The sequence below is a fragment of the Dama dama genome, chromosome 12 (genome assembly GCF_033118175.1).
Source record: "Dama dama isolate Ldn47 chromosome 12, ASM3311817v1, whole genome shotgun sequence".
Classification (NCBI taxonomy): Eukaryota; Metazoa; Chordata; class Mammalia; order Artiodactyla; family Cervidae; genus Dama; species Dama dama.
Genome location: NC_083692.1, coordinates 55,518,258 through 55,533,727, shown reverse-complemented (window position 1 = coordinate 55,533,727; position 15,470 = coordinate 55,518,258). Strand labels below are relative to the sequence as shown.

General features: G+C 39.9%; 1 protein-coding gene across 1 annotated transcript; it reads left to right on the top strand.

Moving 5' to 3' along the window:
• Positions 1-2,546: 2,546 nt before the first annotated feature.
• Positions 2,547-12,922, top strand: LOC133065860 (histone H3.3A-like). Its single transcript, XM_061156363.1, has 2 exons — positions 2,547-2,571; positions 12,463-12,922. The coding sequence occupies exons 1-2, from the start codon at positions 2,547-2,549 to the stop codon at positions 12,885-12,887; spliced, it is 450 nt and encodes a 149-aa protein (XP_061012346.1). The 3' UTR covers positions 12,888-12,922.
• The last annotated feature ends 2,548 nt before the right edge of the window (positions 12,923-15,470 follow it).

Below are 15,470 nucleotides of genomic sequence, written 5' to 3'. Positions count from 1 at the left end.
AAGAACATTGGAGTGGGTTGCCATTTCCTTCTCCAATGCATGAAAGTGAAAAGTGAAAGTGAAGTCGCTCAGTCGTGTCCAACTCTTCGTGACCCCATGGACTGCAGCCTACCAGGCTCCTCCGCCCATGGGATTTTCCAGGCAAGAGTACTGGAATGGGTGCCATTGCCTTCTCTGAAACTATGTCACTAGCCTATACCAATTCACCATATGGCCAGAGTAATGGGCTGCCACTCCGGGCTCAGGAATTCTAGATTGCACCCCTTCCACCCACACCATCTCCAGGCTCAGCCTTCCCCAAACCACTTTGTTACCAGAAGAGTAAGAAGGGAGTGAATAAAAATTACAGTTTTCTTTAAAGAAACAAAGAGGACTTTGCTTTAAAGAAGCCGAGAGGACTGGACTTCCCTGGTGGTCCAGTGGTTAAGAGTTTGCCTTCCAAGCCAGGGGTGTGGGTTTGATCCCTAGTCAGGGAGCTAAGACCCTACATGCCTTGGGTCCAAAAAACCAAACCATGAAACAGAAGCGATATTGTAACAAATTCAATAAAGATTTTAAAAATGGTCCAGGTAAAGAAAGTCAAAAAAAAAAAAAAAGCAGCAAAGAGGGGGAAAGGATGTTGAGTGCACACCTGATAATATTTTCAAATCTCCTATTCCCTAATTTACTGAATATTTATAGACTCTTGGTTATGCAAATATAAGTTTGTGTCATTGCTATTCCCAAAGAATCCTCTCTCATGATCCAGAGGTTATTGGTTCCAAGATCCCCATGGATATCGAAATCTGAGGATGCACAAGTCTCTTAAATAAAATGAATTCAGAACCCACAGATAGGGAGGGTCAACTGCATTCATTACATCAAGTTCTACTCTGTTTTTCTTACTAAGTCATAAAATGTCTCTCTCTTTGTCCCTGTATCTCTTGTCTCATTCCAAAATAAGGCAAATTTTGTAAAGGTACAGAATCTTAGCCAGGGGAGGTTTAAAAATATTTATTAATAATAACTGGTTCTAGGATGTGTACTGACCACGGCACAGCCTGGTTAGTACATGGTGGGATCCTGGAGAGTCCTGTTGGACCAGGCACTCACATTTAGTTGCTGGATAGGAGATCCGGGAAGATCCTAGTGGAGGGGTCAGAGAGGATCCAGGGGGACACTCAGCCCCTACTATTTCCAATGATATGGAATTACTTAAGTATTTTTTAAAACTTATTTTTATTGAGGTCTAATTGATCCATTAATATTAGTTTCAGGTGTACAATATAATGTTTCAATATTTGTATACACTGTGAAATGATCACCATAATAAGTCTAGTTAACACACGTCCCCTTAGTTACTAGTATTTTTTTTTTTTCTCTTGTGATGAGAAGTTTTAAGATTTACTCTCTTGGCAACTTTCAAGAATGCAATACAGTATTATCAACTACAGTCATCATGCTGAATATCACATCCTGGGGACTTATTTTACAGCTGAAAGCTTGTACCTTTTGACCCCCTTCACTCATTTTGCTTATTCCCCACCACCACCCTGCCCCAACTCTCATCACTGATAACTACCAACTTCTTCTATGAGAAAAAGTTGTGTCTATGAGCTTGGGTGTTTTATTGTTTTTTAGATTCCACATATGAGATCATGTCGTATTTGTCTTTCTCTGTCTCTGATTTCACATAATGTCCTCAAGGTCCATCTGTGTTGTCCTAAATGCCAAGATTTCATTAATTGTTATGACTAACATTCTGTTATATATTTGAGATACACACACACACACACATACATATATGTATATACATCTTATATCTTCTTTATTCATTTACCCATCAATGGATATTTGTCTTATTTCCATGTCCTGACTACCATAAGTAATACAATAAACATGGGGTGCAGATATCAAGTTAGTATTTTCATTTTCTTTGGATATATACCCAGAAGTGAAATTGTTGGATCATATGGAAGTTCTATTTTTAATTTTTTGAGGAACCACCATACTCTTTTCCACAGAGGTTGCACCAATTTAATTCCCACCAACAGTGCACATGGCTCCCTTTTCTCCACATCCTTGCCAAGACTTATTTCTTGTCTTTCCAGTAACAGCCATTCTAGTAGGTATGACATGATCTCATTGTGATTTTGATTTGCATTTCCCTGATGATGACTGACGTGGAACATCCTTTCATTGGCCATCCATATGCCTTCTTTGGAAAAATGTCTTTTCAGATAGGCCCATTTTAAAATCAAATTGTTTGCCTTTTTGCCATTGAGCTGTATGAGTTCTTTAAATATTTTGGATACTAACGCTCTATCAGATATGTGATTTGCAAATATTTTCTGCCATTCAGTAGGTTGCCTTTCACTTTCTTGATGGTTTCCTTTGCTGCATAGAAGCATTTTAGTTTTATATAGTCCCACTTATTTATTTTGGCTTTTATTGCTTTTGCTATTTCAGCATTTTAACAACTAGCATGATGGTGCCCTTGTGAGGAACTGGACATCAGCTCCAATCTTCACAGTGGCCATTCCCATTGTCGGTGTTGTGACTACAGCATGATCCTCCCAGTGTTCGCCCACGGTGAGGCATTTGGGCTGCTTCCAGTTTTAACTACAATATGAAGCTCAGTTCTAAACATCTGCATATGCAATTTTATTTTTTATATTTCACAATACATAAAATGTATATATTTATAAATATGTATCTCATATTTTTGTTTCCTTGGAACCCATTTCCCAAAGTGGTGTTTCAAGGTCAAATGGTATGATCAATTTGGTCATTCGACTTAGTGATTTAAAAACCACTTAAGCTGGAAGAAATTACATTGTAGATTTGTTCACAAAACTTCAAAAAACCAAAGCCTATTTGTTGGTTACTCCTTACAACTATAACTGGTGGAAATTAATAATCATTAGACATCATCATCTCCTTGGATCACTGCCTTGTCATGGCGAAGGGGCTTGTGTAACTCAATGAAGTGATGAGTCATGCATAGGGCCATCCAAGATGGGTGGGTCACAGTGGGGAGTTCTGACAAAACATGCTCTGTTGGAGGAGGGAATGCCAAACCACCTCAGTATACTTTACATGAGAACGTCATGAATTATATAAAAGGACAAAAAGATATGACATCGAAAGATGAGTCTCCCAGGTTGGAAGGTGTCCAGTATGCTACTAGGGAAGAGTGGAGGAGAACTAACAATAGCCCCAAAAAGAATGAAAAGGCTGGGCCAAAGTGGAAATGATGCTCAGTTGTGGACATATTTGGTGATGAAAATTCCATGCTGCAAAGAACAATATTGCATAGGAACCTCAAATGTTAGGTCCAGGCATCAAGGTACATTGGACATGGTCAAGCAGGAGATGGTAAGAATAAACATCGACATCTTAGGAATCAGTGAACTAAAATGGATGGGAGTGGGCGAATTTAATTGAGATGACCATTATATCTACTATTGTGGGCAAGAACCCCATAGAAGAAATGGAGTAGCCCTCATAATCAACAAAAGAGCTGTATACAGTCAGCAAAAACAAAACCTGGAGCTGACTGTGGCTCAGATCATCAGCTTCTCATAGCAAAATTCAGGCTTAAACTAAAGAAAGCAGGGAAAACCACTAGGCCAGCCAGGAACAAATTAAATCACATCCCCTATGAATATGTAGTGGAGGTAACAAATAGATTCAAGGGATTAGACCTAGTTAACAGTGTACCTTGAGAAAGAACCATGGATGGAGGTCCGTAATATTGTACAGGAGGCAGCTAACAAAACTATCCCAGAGAAAAGGAAATGCAAGAAGGCAAAATGATTATCTGAGGAGGCTTTACAAATAGCTGAAGAAAGAAGAAAAGTGAAAAGCAAGGGAGAAAGGGAAAAGTACACCCAACTAAGTGCAGAGTCCCAAAGAATAGCATGGAGAGACAAGAAGGCCTTCTTCAATGAACAGTGCATAAAACTAGAAGAAAACAACAGAAGGGGAAAGGCTAGAGATCTCTTCAGGAAAACTGGAAATATCAGGGGAATATTTTACCCAAAGATGGGCACAATAAAGGACAGAAACAGTAGAGATCTAGTAGATGCTAAAGAGATCAAGATGAGATGGAAAGAATACATGGAAGAACTGAAAAAAAAAATCTTTATGAACTGGATTACTACAGTGGTGTGGTCAGTCACCCAGAGCCAGACAGTCTGGATTGTGAAGTCAGGTGGGCCTTAGGAAGCATTGCTGTTAATAAAACTAGTGGATGTGAAAGAATTCCAGTAGAACTATTCAGAACCCTAAAGGATGATGCCATCAAGGCTTTGCATTCAATATGTCAGCAAATCTGGAAGATCCAGCAGTGGTCACAGGACTGGAAATGGTCAATCCTCATTCCATTTCCCAAGAAGGATAGTACTAAAGAATGTGCTAATCATTGGACAATTGCACTCATCTCTCATGCTACTAAGGTCATGCTTAAAATCTTGCCTGCTAGGCTTCATCACTGTGCAAACCAACAACTTCCAGATGTCCAAGCTGGGTTTAGAAAAGGAAGAGGAACCAGAGATCAAATTGCCAACATTCACTGGATCATACAGAAAACTGGGGAATTCCAGAAAAACATCTACCTCTGTTTCACTGAGTACCCTAAAGCCTTTGTGTGGATCATAACAAACTGTGGAAAGCTCTTAAAAAGATGGGAATACCAGACCATTTTACTTTTCTCCTAAGAAACCTGCATGCAGGTCAAGAAGCAACAGTTAGAACCCTGTATGGAACAACTCATCGGTTCAAGACAGAGAAAGGAGTACAACAGGGCTGTCTGCCGTCACCCTGTTTGTTCAACCTACACGCTGAGCACATCATGAGAAATGCCGGGCTGGATGAGTTACAAGCTGGGATCAGAATAGGTGGGAGAAACATCAACAATTTCAGATATGCAGATGATACCACTCCAATGGCAGAAAGCAAAGAGGAACTAAAGAGCTTCTTGATGAGGGTGGGGGAGGAGAGTGAAAGAGTCAGCTTAAAACTAAATATTAAAAAAAAAAAAGCTAACAAAATGGCATTACTTCCCATTACTTCATGGCAAATAGAAGGGGAAAAGGTGGAAGTAGTAACAGATTTCCTCTACTTGAGCTCTAAAATCACTGCAGATGGTGACTGCAGCCATGAAATCAGAAGACGACTGCTTCTTGGCAGGAAAGCTATAACAAACCTAGACAGTGTGTTGAAAAGCAGAGACATTACTCTGCTGACAAAGGTCCATGTAGTCAAGGCTATGGTATTCCCAGTGATCACGTATGGTTGTGAGAGCTGTAAAGAAGGCATAGTGCCAAAGAATTGATGCTTTTAAACTGTGGTGCTGGAGAAGATTCTGAAAGTCCCTTGGACAGCAAGGAGATCAAACCAGTCAATCTTAAGGGAAGGGATATCAATCCTGAATACTCATTGGAAGGACTGATGCTGAAGCTGAAGCCCCAGTATTTTGGTCATCTGATGCAAAGAGCCAACCTACTGGAGACGTCCCTGATGCTGGGAAAGACTGAAGGCAGGAGGAGAAGAGAGCATCAGAGGGTGAGATGGCTGGATGGCATCACTGATGCAGAGGACATGAACTTGGGCAAATGAGGGAGATGAGGGACATATAATGTTTTTTACATATTTTATTTTTGGCCGTGCTGGGTCTTCTGTGCTCTGAAGGCTTTCTTGAATTGTGGCGAGCAGGGACTACTCTTCATTGCAGTGTTTGGGCTTCTCACCGCGATGGCTTCTTTTGTTGCAGAGCATGGGCTCTAGGGCGCGCAGACTTCAGTAGTTGCAGCATGTGGGCTCAGAAGCTGTAGCTCCCAGGGTCCAGAGCACAGCCTCAATAATTGTGGTGCACAGGCTTCGCTGTTCTGTGGAATGTGGGATCTTCTCAGACCAGTGGTCCAAGTCGTGTTTCCTCCACTGACAAGTGGATTCTTTACCACTGAGCCACCCAGAGAATCCCTAACCAAATATTTAGAAACATCCTTGCGTGCTTTTTCACAGACTACTGTTGCTTGGGAACTGGAAAGAGGGTGAGCACTGGTGTGAGGAGAGCTGGGTTCAGATCTGGGCAATGTTACTCCACTAGAGGCCGGGGTCTTGGCAGTCTCTTAGCCTGTCGGGACCCTGGTTTACCTAAGTGTAAGATGGGGGAGGAAATACCATCTCTCACAGCAGCGGGCACTGATGGCCTCCATCTGTTTCTGACCCTGTCCTGAGGCCTGGTCACCTTTGTCACACTCCCACCATGGTCCTTCTTTGAATGATAAACTATCAAAGTGCCCTGGAAAGTGCCAGTTCTGCACCTTAAGGAAGCACATAGATTGCCACCTTCTGGTGTAAAGAGTTAGTGTCCAGATGACTTTGGGGATCAAACTGCTCCCCCTTGTGTCCCTGTGAGGATCTGCCCCAAGGGTCAAGTTGCTAAAGTAAGTTGCGGGAAGTCTTTCTGCCTAGAATGGCCCTAGTATTTGAGGTGTGGCTTTAAGATAATGTCCTCCTTCTGCCAGTGCAACTCTGGGGGACAGATGATGCAGGGTTTTTAAAGTTGCCTATAAAGGAAGTTGTTTTTGCTTTTGGAGACTGTGAAGGGGCAGGTAAAGGCATCTTTGCAAAAGCACGAAGTTTTTCATCAGTGGTTTATTAAACCTTGTTTTGAGAGGCTGACAGCAGTGGTCAATCAATCAGTCCACAAATATTTACAGAGCACCTATCACCTGCCAGACACATGCTTTGATAAACAGTCTTGAATAAGACCGGCAGGGTCCCTGGACTCCTTGTCTAGTAGGGAAGTTTAGGGACAAGATTCTTTTTTAACTGATATACTTTCTTCCATTTATTTAATTGAAGACTAAGTGAGATCTAAGGAGAAAAATTTAAAACACAGTATTTCACCTTCTAAACACAGTAGTTCTTTTTATTTCAACACCTTCCAGTTCTTGTACACTTGTGTGCACATTTTTACAGAGCTATAATAATAAAATCCAACATTCAAAAAACTAAGATCATGGCATCCAGTCCTATCACTTCATGGCAAATAGATGGGGAAACAATGGAAACAGTGACAGACTTTATTTTCTTAGGCTCCAAAATCACTGCAGATAGTGACTGCAACCGTGAAATTAAAAGATACTTGCTCCATGGAAGAAAAGCTATGACAAACCTAGACAGCATATTAAAAAGCAGAGACATTACTTTGCCGACAAAGGTCTGTCTAGTCAAAGCTATGGTTTTCCCAATAGTCAGGTATGGATGTGAAAGTTGGACTATAAAGAAACCTGAGTGCCAAAATATTGACGATTTTGAACTGAGGTGTTGGAGAAGACTCTTGAGAGTCCCTTGGACGGCAAGGAGATCAAACCAGTTCATCCTAAAGGAAATCAGTCCTGAATATTCATTGGAAGGACTGATGCTGAAGCTGAAACTCCAATACTTTGGTCACCTGATGTGAAGAACTGACTTATTTGAAAAGACCCTGATGTTGGGAAAGATTGAAAGCAGGAGAAGGGGACAACAGAAGATGAGATGATTGGATGGCATCACTGACTCAATGGACATGAGCTTGAGTAAACTCTGGGAGTTGGTGACAGACAGGGAAGCCTGGTGTGCTACAGCCCACGGGGTCACAAAGAGTTGGACATGACTGAGTGACTGAACATAACTGATAATCATAAAGTATGGTATTCTGAAGTTAGGTACATTTCACTCACAATAAACACTTCTCTATGTTACTACTTAATCTTCATAATCTTCATAGCTCTAGAAGAGGCAAACATGTGGCTGTATCAAAATCTATGTAAGAAGACCCCTAAGCTTAGACTCATAATTGTTTTTTTCCTTTTTTTTTCTAGCTAGAGTAGATATTGCTGATGCTAACTTCTTCATGCAGATTTTTACTGCATTACTTCTCAATGATCATGAAGATGATTCATCCTGTGTGTTGCCATATTGCTTCTCTAGAGAACTGTTACTAACTTACAGTGCCACCAATATTATATCTATGAGTTACTTTTGCTGCAACATCAGGCACATAGGTGCTTTTACACATTTTGACAATTAACATTTTTAAATGAGGTCCTAAATCTGCTTTAATCTGCATTTCTCTGATGCCAGTAGGCAGGCTCTTTTTTGCGCATGACTATAACTGCTTGTGTGAAATGCCTTTGTATTGTGATTAAAATTTTGAATGAGTGCCTAGTTTGAGGTCTTCTCTTAGACTAGAGAAAAGCAATAGAGGACTGCAGCACTGCAGCCCAGGATGTGAGAATGGCACTTAGGGCTTTAATAATTGGGTTAATAACTCCTTCTGGAATCTTCCTAAGAAAGCTCAGCTGTTCCAGAATCTTAAGTGCAAGTCTCTTCTGCTACCCAGAGCTATTAATACTAAGTGAGAAAAGTGATTCTGTAACACCCTTGGCTGTGCTGAAGTCAAGAGTGGAAATGACGTAAGTTCCCCCTGTTTATGAAAAAGAGCTGGACATCAGCCTAAGTTACAATAATGCAAATGAAAATTACGTGACTGGAGAGTTAATTTGCTTCCTAGTGACTCTGAAGAAATAGAGTGTCCTTGAGTGTTGTAAGGGTCCATGGTTTAAACCCCTGGCCCAGAGAAGTGAAGTGACTCACTTAAACTCACACAGCAAACCAGACCCCCAGCTCTGAACCCCCCTTGCATCTTTCCAGTGTCCTGAATGTGAACGAACCTGTGATTGTCTCCTTCTTGGGGCCGCCCTCTCCTCACGCAGCGTGGCCTCCTCCCAGCCTGGATGATCTCTGGGAACACGTTCTGAGATGGGAGTTGGTTTCCTTTCCCACATAGCTTCCAACAAGAACCCTGGGCCTTTCCTCTCTGGGAACTCAAAGTCTTGCACCATACATGGTTCTGAGCAGTAACTAAAATACTTTTCCAAGCACAAGTCCTTCTTCTGAAAGATGACAAATGTTAGAAATGGGACCTGTGTGAGGGTGAGGGGTTCTGACTAAATCAGTAAGGTTTTTTGGTTTAACACCTCACTGCTTTTTTTCTGGCCTGATTAGATGATGGGAAATGACATTTGATTAACACATACCTATAGTAGGCACTATCTCATTTCATTTCTTAAAAACAACTATGGGGTAAGAGATTCAGAAATGGAGGCTCAGAGAGGTTAGTTTACTAACTTGACCAGCTCCCAGAGCTAAGATGTCACTATCTAACTGATCCTCACTGAGGAAAGTAATGGCCAATCAGAACCACATGGGAGCTTTTTAAAACTACGCATGTATGCTTCCCATTGAGAATCACTGCACCCTACAGGGCCATGTGTAGGATTTGTCTGCCCAGGGTGCCATTCCATGGATGTTCTACTCTAGACAGGTGTCTGCAAACTGGTGACGTACTGTAGTCGGCTCACTGTACTGGCGGGTCCCACATCCACTGATATAGACAGCTGACTGCTTTGCAAGTTTCTATGAGGGACTTGAGCATCCACAGATTTTGGTATTCTGGTCGGGGGCGGGGGGTGGTTATAGAACCAATCCCCTGAAGATACTGAGGGTCAACTGTAATAGGCAGGATATAGAAATCCATGTAGAGGGGCTTTAACAAAGACAAGGAAAATAAGCATCTGGAAAAATCCCTTAGAGATGAGTAGAAGAACCCTAATGATTGGGACACAGGGGAGTATAACTTGAGACCAGAGAAGAGAGCAGTCTTGGTGGGAGGGTGCAAGATGACAGGGCCCAGGGCAGGCTGACCAGTTTCCAGGAAATATGTGGTGGGGGAAGCAAATTGTGGCAGAACCTCTGTCTAGCACACTCAGAACAGAGAGGCAGCAGCTGAGGGGAGAGAAGCACTTGACCAAGAATTCTAAGACCTAGTCCTGGCTGTGTGATTTCAGGCAAGTCACAGCACCTCTCTGTGTCTTTTTCTTCACCATAGGCATAAAAATAACCTTCTCTGGCTACCTCTCAGGGGATTATGGAAACTGAAGGAGTTAACTTATATCAAAGTGTTTTATAAATAATGAAACACTGTACAAAAGAGTTCTAATTCATTGTCACTCAGAATTTCAGCCCCTTAGTTTGTTCTCGGCTCTATTTTATTGGCAGCATTTGATGTTTTTTGAAATCCTCTGCAGTAAAGCCTGGCATAGGGAAGGCTTCCTACGTTACTGTCTCCTGATCTTGTTGTATCTTTAGCCCAACTAGTATGACTTTCTACTATGTAGAATATACTCTGATAATGGCCTGATTGGCCTTTAAAAAACCCAGCTATTGTTCTTAAAAAAGAGGTTTGGGTGTTCTTTTGTGTGTGAAAAGTTCACTTATATAAGAGTATATATAAAAGATAAAGAACATTACAGCATACTAACACATATATATGGAATTTAGAAAGGTGATAACGATAACCCTATATGCAAAACAGAAAAAGAGACACAGAAATACAGAACAGAAAAAAAAAAAATAAAAAAAATAAAACTTCCCATCTCTGCAATTACTTAAATTGAAAACAAAAAGTGACCCCACTAAATTGAGCTCTAATGATTTCCTATTATTTACTTATTTTCTCTAATATTTAGTATCAGAATATATGGTAGATGGAAAGATAGAGATGGAAACTGGATTTTGTTTGGACTCAAACCAAACATGCGCTGTATCTTTACAAAGTGTAATTTTTACCTCATTAAAAAAAAAAAAAAGAAAGAAAATTCAAATAAAAAGTTATATAAAGTAAAAAAAAAAAAAGAGTATATATAACATGAAAGTACAATTTAAAGAATAATAAAACAAACTGCATAGTAAGTGTGATGCTCCCACCGTCTTTCCCTGATGTATTCTCTTCACTGCACATTCATTTCCTCATTTGTATTCATCTTTCTTTTCCTTTTAAAAAATAGTTGTATCACATATATACTATCCCTAAGCAGTATCATTTAGTTTTTCATGTCTCTGAACTTTTTATAAAGGTGATCATATTATAAGTATTCTTCTATAACTTGCTTTTCACATCAGTGATTTCCCTGTGGGGACAGATGCAGCTGCAGTTCATTCATTTTCACTGCTGTATAGTACTCCACTGTGGGAATATACCATAATTTATGTATCTGTCCCACAGTGAATAGGCAGTTGAGTTTCTTCCAGTTTGGGGATATTATAAACAATACTTGTATATGTCTCCTGCTTCATACGTATAAGATTTTATATAAATCCCACTTGCCATATCAAAAAGAATAAAATACATAGGAATAAATCTACCTAAAGAAGTAAAAGACCAGTACTCTGAAAACTGTAAAATGCTAATAAAAGAGATCAGATGACACAAGCAAATGGAAAGACATACTGTGTTCTTGGATTGGAATAATCAATATTGTCAAAATGACTACTTTACTGAAGGCAACTACAGATTCAATGTAATTCCTATTAAATTACCAGTGGCATTTTCCACAGAACTAGAACAACAACAAAAAAATCTAATTTGTATGGAAACACAAATAACCTAATACCCAAGCAATCTTGAGAAAGAAAAGTGGAGTTGGAGGAATGGAGCTGAAGCTGACTATACTACAAAGCCACAGTAATCAAACAGTATGGTACTAGCATTAAAAACAAAAATATAGATCAATGGAACAGGATAGGAAGCCCAGAAATAAATTCACATACCTATGGCCAATTAATCTATGACAGAAGAGGCAAGAATATACAATGAAGAAAAGATACTCTTCAGTAAGTGGTGCTGGGAACTGGACAGCTACATATAAAAAAATTAAATTAGAACATTTCCAATACCATGCAGAAATAAACTAAAGATTAATCAAGACCTAAATGTAAGACTTGATAGTATAAAACTCCTAGAGGAAAATATGAAAAGGACACTCTTTCACATAAATCATAGCAATATCTTGTGGATTCATCTCCTAGAGTAATGGAAACAAGAGCAAAAATAAACAAGTGGGAACTTAAAAGCTTTTGCACAGAAAAGGAAACCATAAACAAAATCAATAGACAACCTACAGAATGGGGGGAAATATTTGCAAATGATGCAACAGACAAGGGATTAATCTCCAAAATACACAAATAGCTCATACAACTCAACATAAAAAAACCCCACAAACAACCCAACCAAAAATGGGCAGAAGATCAACATATACATTTCTCCAAAGAAAACATATAGATGGCCAAAAAGCACATGAAAAGGGGCTCAACATCACTAATTAGTAAAGAAATGCAAATCAAACCTACCATGAGACATCACCTCACACCAGGCAGAATGACCAAATAATAAATGTTGGGGAAGATGTAAAGATAAAGGAACCCTCTACTGTTGGTAGGAATGTAAATTTGTACAACCACTATGGAGAATAATATGGCAGTTCCTTAGAAAGCTAAAAAGAGGTGTTTGCAGCCGCCACCGCGCAGCCGTCGCTCTCCAATGCCAGCGCTGCCTCTAGCTCGCCGAGCTCCAGCCGGGGGGTAAGTAAGGAGGTCTCTATACCGTGGCTCGTACAAGGCAGACTGCCCGCAAATTGACCAGTGGTAAAGCACCGAGGAAGCAACTCGCTACAAAAGCCGCTCGCAAGAGTGCGCCCTCTACTGGAGGGGTGAAGAAACCTCATCGCTACAGGCCTGGTACTGTGGCACTCCGTGAAATTAGACGTTATCAGAAGTCCACTGAATTTCTGATTCGCAAACTTCCTTTCCAGCGTCTGGTGTGGGAAATTTCTCAGGACTTCAAAACAGATCTGCGCTTCCAGAGCGCAGCTATTGGTGCTTTGCAGGAGGCAAGTGAGGCCTATCTGGTTGGCCTTTTTGAAGACACCAACCTGTGTGCTAGCCACGCCAAACGTGTAACAATTATGCCAAAAGACATCCAGCTAGCACGCCGCATACGTGGAGAACGTGCTTAAGAATCCACTATGATGGGAGACATTTCATTCTTTAAAAAAAAAAAAAAAATTCTCTTCTGTTATTGGTAGTTCTGAACGTTAGATATTTTTTTCCCATGGGGTCAAAAGGTACCTAAGTATATGATTGCAAGTAAAAAATAGGGGACAGAAATCAGGTATTGGCAGTTTTTCCATTTTCATTTGTGTGTGAATTTTTAATATAAATGCAGGGACATAAAGCATTAATGAAAGTCAAAATGTTTCAGGGAACAAGTTTCAGCAGTTCAACTTTAAAACAATTATAAATAAACCTGTTAAATTTTTCTGGACAATTCCAGCATTTGGATTTTTTTAAAACAAGTAAATTTCTTATTGACTGAAAAAAAAGAAAGCTAAAAATAGAGCTACCATATGATCCTGCAATCCCACTCATGCACATATATCCAGAGAAAACCATAATTTGAAAAGGTGCATGCCCCCAAATGTTCACTGCAGCACTATTCACAATAGCCAAGACATGAAAACAACCTTAACATCCATCAACAGATGAATGGATAAAGAAGATGTGGTACGTATATACAATTGAATACTACTCAGCCATAGAAAATGAAATAATGCCATTTGCAGCAACATGGGTAGACATGTTGCAGCTAGACATTATCATACTAAGTGAAATAAGCCAGTCAGAGAAAAACAAATGTCATATGATATCACTTATATGTGTAATCTAAAAAACTTATACAAATAACTTATTTACAAAACAGATATAAGCTCACAAACATAGAAAACAAACCTCTGGCTACCAAAGGGGAAATATGGGGGTGGGAGGAGGGATAAATTAAGAGGTTAAGATTAACATATACATATCACACTACTATATATAAAACAGATAACCAATGAGGACCTACTTTATATAGCACAGGGAACTATACTCAATATAATTATAAGGAAAAAGAATGTGAAAAGGACTGAATATAAGTATATGTGTGTGTGTGTGTGTGTATATATATGTATGTACAACTGAATCGCCATGCTGTTCATCTGAAACTAACACAATATTGTAAATCAACTGTATTTAAACCTAAAAAAACTATCAAAGAAAGAATTTATATACATCTAGAAGTGCTGGGTTGTATGGAATGTATGTCTTTTAATTTTTTTATTGAAAAATTTTCAATGAAGTACAGTTGATGTACAATATTATGTTTCAGGTTACTACATAATGATTTGACATTAGTATACATTACAAAATGATCACCACAATGTCTAGTAACCATCTGTTCCCATACAAAGCTATTACAATATTATTGACTATATTGCTTATGCCATATACTATAACCCTGGGAAGTACATATATCTTTAATTTTGTAATATAAAGCCAAACTGTTCCCAGTGGCTGTACCAATTAACATCCTCATGAACAGTATATGAGAATTCACACTGTTCTACATCCTTGCCACTGCTTGATATGGTCTTCTAAATTTTTGCTAACCTAATAGCTGTGGAATTGTATCTCAATTTGGTTTTAGCTTGTTTTTCCCTTATTACTAAGGAGGCTGAGCAGCTTTTCACATGCCTATGGTCCTTTTAGTATTTATCTCTGAAGTGCCTGTTCATGTCTTCTGCCCATTTAAAAAAAAGAAGTTGTTTACTCATCTTATTGATTTTTAGTAGCTCTTTATAGATGCTGGATGCTAATTCTTTGACAGTTAAATGTGTTATTTTCTCCCAGCCTTCAGCTTATCTTATGCTCTGTACCTTTTTTTTCTTTTTCTTTTGGTGAATAGAAGTTCTTAGTTTTAGTGAAGTCAACTGCAATCTTTTCTTTTGTCTTTTCCTTTCACTTTATGTATTGTCTTGTTAAAAAATTATTATTATTATTATTTCTAACCTGAAGTAAGAAAGATAATCTGTATTTTCTTCTCTAAAAATTCCAAATGTCTTTCTTGGGACTGTTCTCTCTTTCAAGCTCCTGAATATTTCCATAAAATGTTTCTGGAAGCCTGAGGTTATTTCCAGTCCACTGGGCCTCCTCTCAGCACAGAGGGCATTGAGTTCTGACAAATGCCAAGAGAAAGACTCCATTCACAGAGCGGGCTGGTGGGCGCTGCCAAGCTCAGCTCTCAAAGGCCCCATGTGTCCTTCCCTCTCCAACAGCCTCAGACCTCTAGGGGGCGCCTTCACACCAGGCATCCAGCTCCCTGCAGCCTGCCCTGCCTCAGAGATGGTGCCCAGCTTCTGCCAAGGATGCTCTGACCTCTCTCTGGGTAGCTGCCCCCAGCCCTCACCCAGCCTCACACTGAGCTGACAAGGCCAGACTTCTCGTTTTTTGAAGGAACCACACAGAAGCTTCCTAGCTAGTCCTGCTCTCAAATCTGCCCTCCCCTCCTCCTGCTCTCTTCCTTCCTTGGAATCTTCTTGACTCCATATTGTCTTCTTGGGGCCCCTTGGCAATAATCTCTTACCAGGGCAGATGCTGCTATGGTTTAAGCTTACCCCAGGACTTCCATGGTGGTCTAGGAGTTAAGAATCCACTTGCCAATGCAGAAGACATATTTTTAATCCCTGCTCTGGGAAGACCCCACATGCCGCGGGGCAACTAAG